The sequence below is a fragment of the Sinocyclocheilus rhinocerous genome, unplaced genomic scaffold (genome assembly GCF_001515625.1).
Source record: "Sinocyclocheilus rhinocerous isolate Xijiao unplaced genomic scaffold, SAMN03320098_v1.1 scaffold719, whole genome shotgun sequence".
NCBI lineage: Eukaryota > Metazoa > Chordata > Actinopteri > Cypriniformes > Cyprinidae > Sinocyclocheilus > Sinocyclocheilus rhinocerous.
The window spans coordinates 47,509-51,954 of record NW_015652300.1 but is presented as its reverse complement, the minus strand read 5'-3'; the positions used below and the strand labels follow the sequence as shown (position 1 = coordinate 51,954).

The following is a 4,446-nucleotide window of genomic DNA, read 5'->3' as shown; positions in this document are numbered from 1 at the left end:
ACACAATAAGTGCATTGTATCAAATTATTAATTTAAATGTAAGTAAATAGTAGCTAAGGCCACCTAATACACCTGTTAGGCTAACCAAGACTTGTTATAGCACTTGCATATCATTGCTCTTTTGTTGATTTTGATTGCTTCTATTGTCCTCCTTTGCAAGTCGCTTTGGTTATAAGCATCTGCTAAATGACTAAATGTAAATGTAAAACCAGCACTACTTAAACAATTACTAGCTTCATATTGTTCAGTTAACTTAATAGATGGTAAATAACTGAAATATACGCAAGTGCATTATTACACAAAAATAATATATGGTTTGCTAAGTCGTAAATAATGGCTAAAAGTTGTTTACTGTACATTCAGTTAATCATTAATTGCTAGCTTAATTTTGCTTATTTATCGAATGAATAACTTATTATATGTTAAGTTATTCATTAATTACTAGTGTGTTCATGCTTAACTAATGCATAATTCTGGACCCTTAAAATAAAGTGTTACTTTATTAATATATGCACTTTGTCTTATATTCATTAAAAAAAATGAAATATCTTGCTCCACCTCTGAAATGACTTTCCTTTTTGCCTTAATTTTCCCAACTGAAAAGACACCCAAAATAACAGTAAAATTATTTATTTACTTTTTGTAATACCCTGGGAAACCATTTTGAATATATTATCCTATATTACCACAATTCCGATCATGAAGTTCTGCTTCTTGTGTTACATGATTTATTGTGGCCTTTCTGATCAGGCATTAACTACTGGGTCTCCAGGTGTATATCATTTTGACAAATCTTGAATTTTGCATGACACAGAATCCACTCACAATACCACTGGACTTTCAAGCCATGCGGGCCTTTTATGGCCTGCTGGGCAACAGCCAACATGTCGTCCGGCATAGTTGGAATGAATGAAGCCTGCAAGGAGAACATGACAGAAATATCACATAAACACTCTAGTCATCATGTGACTCCATGACGTCATAACGTGAAGGGTTCGTACCGTCATGTTGTTTGGGGACAGTGCCAGCTGCTGCAGTGGCTCCAGTAAAGGCAGATTTCCACACAACAGAACTGCAGCCATGTGAACTGTAACCTCCACCAGAAGAAGCTCTCTGCCTGACATCTGAGGTTGTACACGCAGAGCATGTAGATGATTATTCACCAGTCCTTTAGCAAATGCTTTTGTTTCGTCATTGACAAAGATGTCTGTGCTTCTGATAAAATCTTCAAGGCCAGCACGTTGCTATAAAAAAACAAAAAATGCATGAATATCAGACATAGGGATATACATTTATCAAAAAGGTGACATATTAACACAACTTTCAGTATTGATCATTAACAAACATTGTACAATGTGTGTTATTATGTTAATATATATTCAAATAGCATTTAGGGGATTGGTGGCTTGCTCTAGGGCACCTCAGTTGAAGGTGGAAATGATCAGGTGGTATAGGTAGGTTTAAGGGTTCGTTAATATTGAGCGTGATACAGGAAGGTTTAGGGCCAGGTTTGGTGAGATGGGTAACTTTATGAGTTGGTTAGGGGGCCAAAAGTACAAAAAAGACAATTTGACTACAATACGAGAACACTGTTCAAACTCTTTATATACATAAATGAAGTATTTTCTTGAAAAAAATTATTTGTTTTCTCCTGTTCTATGATTCAAAGAATACACTGTTTAAGGATATAGCTCACTAAGTGTTAAGGCAATAAAAAACATGTTTTGCAAATAACTATGTGTTGTGTCTTTAGCAAGCATTTAACTAAATTAACCATCCTTTACACAGACTTTTTACAACCATTAAGTCCAAGGCCTATAAAGGTCCTGAATCAATAATAAACATTTATAAACATTTACAAATGATGAATATTCTCAACTTTAGGTTGAGTAGTGCAAAAACATGAACAAATGATTAATAAATGAACTGTACAAAAGTGTAAATAGGGTAAATTCAGGTAATTTGGGACACATTTTGCCATTGAGATGATTGCTCATAAAGGTAATATTGTTTTTTTTTACATTAATAATTATCTGTTATTAAATATTTAATAAGTCTATTTAAATATTTGTGTGCTGTGTTAACTAAAATAATTTTTTTTTTAAGTATATACAGTATTATTGATGTTCCGCCATGAAATGTAAGGGATCAAACCTTAATAAAGCTTTTGATGAAGCAATGAGTCTGAAATGATCACAGATCGTTTTAAAAAATAAACTCCACACATTAATTTTTTTTTAAATCTTCAAAAAATTAGCAGAGCGACAGGTGCTACACACACAGCCATGAACAGCACTTGGTCTGACATACCACATTTTACTCCAGCACCCATTATTCTGTCATTTAGAAATAATAGTATACATCTTGCTTTCTCCTTATTATGTCACTGTAATTCTGATCACCCAACATGCAATCTGTGAACCCAGCGTCATCTGTGTATTAAATGCTTGTTGGAATAAAGAGGAAGTTTTGAGTTCCATTAATTACAGTATGTTTTCTTTGTAAATGAATGTCTTTTATTTGAAAATATCAAGGACATCCCTATTTGACATGAGCCCTTTAATCATGACCATTTTACTAGGAAGCCTGATGTAAACATTAAGTCATACTGTTCTTCCAAAACCATGTCACAGTACTTCAGATTCGTAAAGCACAAATGTTTTGTTGTGTAGCATATGTTTGTGTTTTTACCTCAGGTTTAGGGTCCGAGTTGGGGTTTCCATTTCTGTACAGGAAGGTGACTAAGCTTTGCAAATGGATCCGCAAGTGTCTTGTCCCTGTCGCCTCGTTACACTCTCTATGTTTGGGACATACATAGTGTGTGCATGTGTGTGTGTGTAAATAAGTATATCAATACCTCAATCGCTTTCTGTATTTCATTCATGTCGCAATCCCTCATGGCTTTGGCTACTGCATCTCTAATAGTTTTGTAGTCCAGTCCACATGCTACATAGTGGTCAATTTTGTTGTCATCTTGATTCTAAGAGAAACAAATTTAGCAGTTAAAGCACAAATACTTGTGACTCATATCAGCATTGTGAAGTAAATCAACCAAAACCCACCATATTAAGAACCTCCTGAGGAAACAGCCACTTGAACTCTTTCTGTGACAGAAGTTTTTGGACATAATCAACCCCATGAAGGCTACAGATCTTTCTGATGAGGTAAACCCTGTACCAGTCATTACTGCTCTGGCAGCATAGATCATTCACACTGTTCAAAAACACTGAGGTAATGGATGGAGGATCATCCTGTGCATCTAAACCACGAGAAACATTATCAATATCAAGGGAAAACGTTCAAATATGATACACTACTTTCTCAGTTTCAGTTAATACAAAGTGCTCTAGCCTTTCATGGCAAGTGATAAGCATTTGTTGTTCTTTGTTGAATTTATGAACTTGCCCAGGTCATATTTCAACTGATGGTGGGAAATGCATTTAATTGTCATTCATTTGTACTTTTGACGGAATTGCTTAGCAACTTTATTAAATATTTTTATTCAACAAATAATATTTTATATAAATAATAGTAGTATTTAATAATAGTATTTGGCATTGAGAAATGGTGTGTAAGTTAAGGTGATTTTGTTTACATTGTTATGCCATTAGATGGAGACACGAGAATCAGCAGTAAAGGCTTTTATATTGAAAGAGACTGAAACGCTGATGTAAACAAGGAAGTTATTTTTACTCTCAACAACAGCTTGTAATCGGAGTCAACAAACGGAAATCACCCTTAACAAATGAAAGGATAGTATGACAAAGATATTGCTTTCCTCAACGGACATTCAAACTAATGTTTTATTGTGAATATGAGATTGAGCTGAAGAATGGAAGAGAGATTTGAGACAAAATGGTTTTTTAAAGACACTTCATGGTTGTTTCTTATTTACTTACTTTCCCATCGATCTGTTGTATAAATGGAATCACACTTATTATATTGCATTTAAACAGCCTGTCGCTTCATGCCTACGGGCAAATCACATCCATGCTGATATGCGATACTCTGTAATACTGCTTATTTATTCATCCAATGGCACTTTTAGCTCTGCTCATCTAATATGCATTTATTGATTGATTGATAAAAACATTTAATGAATTTTAAAAAATCACGGTCAAGCACCTGGCTAGTAAAAGCAAACACTAAAGCATTTACCAGCACTAGTCACTCTGTTAAAGGGCAGGTCAGCAGCCATATCCAGGCACAATCGAACTCTGGCCACCTGCTGCAGGTGCTCTATAGATGCAGTGTGTGCAGACACAGAATCAGAGTGAAGGAACTCCAGCAGAAAGCGTGTTTCCTCCTGCAAACAGATCTGCTGCTCCGACACAGAGTGCCATTGTGTCCGATCATACATTGAGTCCTGCAGACACAGGAGAAACATACAGTACTTTTAACCAAGCTTTAAATATATACAGTAACATATGTGTTAATATATTCAAG

At 34.9% G+C, this 4,446-nt stretch overlaps 1 protein-coding gene across 1 annotated transcript in view; it reads right to left on the bottom strand.

Moving 5' to 3' along the window:
- LOC107714542 (E3 ubiquitin-protein ligase rnf213-alpha-like) overlaps nt 1-4,446 on the bottom strand; it is a gene marked incomplete at both ends in the record, with an annotated part of 59,140 nt that overhangs the window by 12,565 nt on the left and 42,129 nt on the right. The window contains 6 exons of the mRNA XM_016520409.1: nt 826-916; nt 1,002-1,244; nt 2,692-2,784; nt 2,858-2,980; nt 3,063-3,191; nt 4,172-4,366. Coding sequence (XP_016375895.1) covers nt 826-916; nt 1,002-1,244; nt 2,692-2,784; nt 2,858-2,980; nt 3,063-3,191; nt 4,172-4,366 — 874 coding nt within the window. The remainder of the gene's footprint in view (nt 1-825; nt 917-1,001; nt 1,245-2,691; nt 2,785-2,857; nt 2,981-3,062; nt 3,192-4,171; nt 4,367-4,446) is intronic.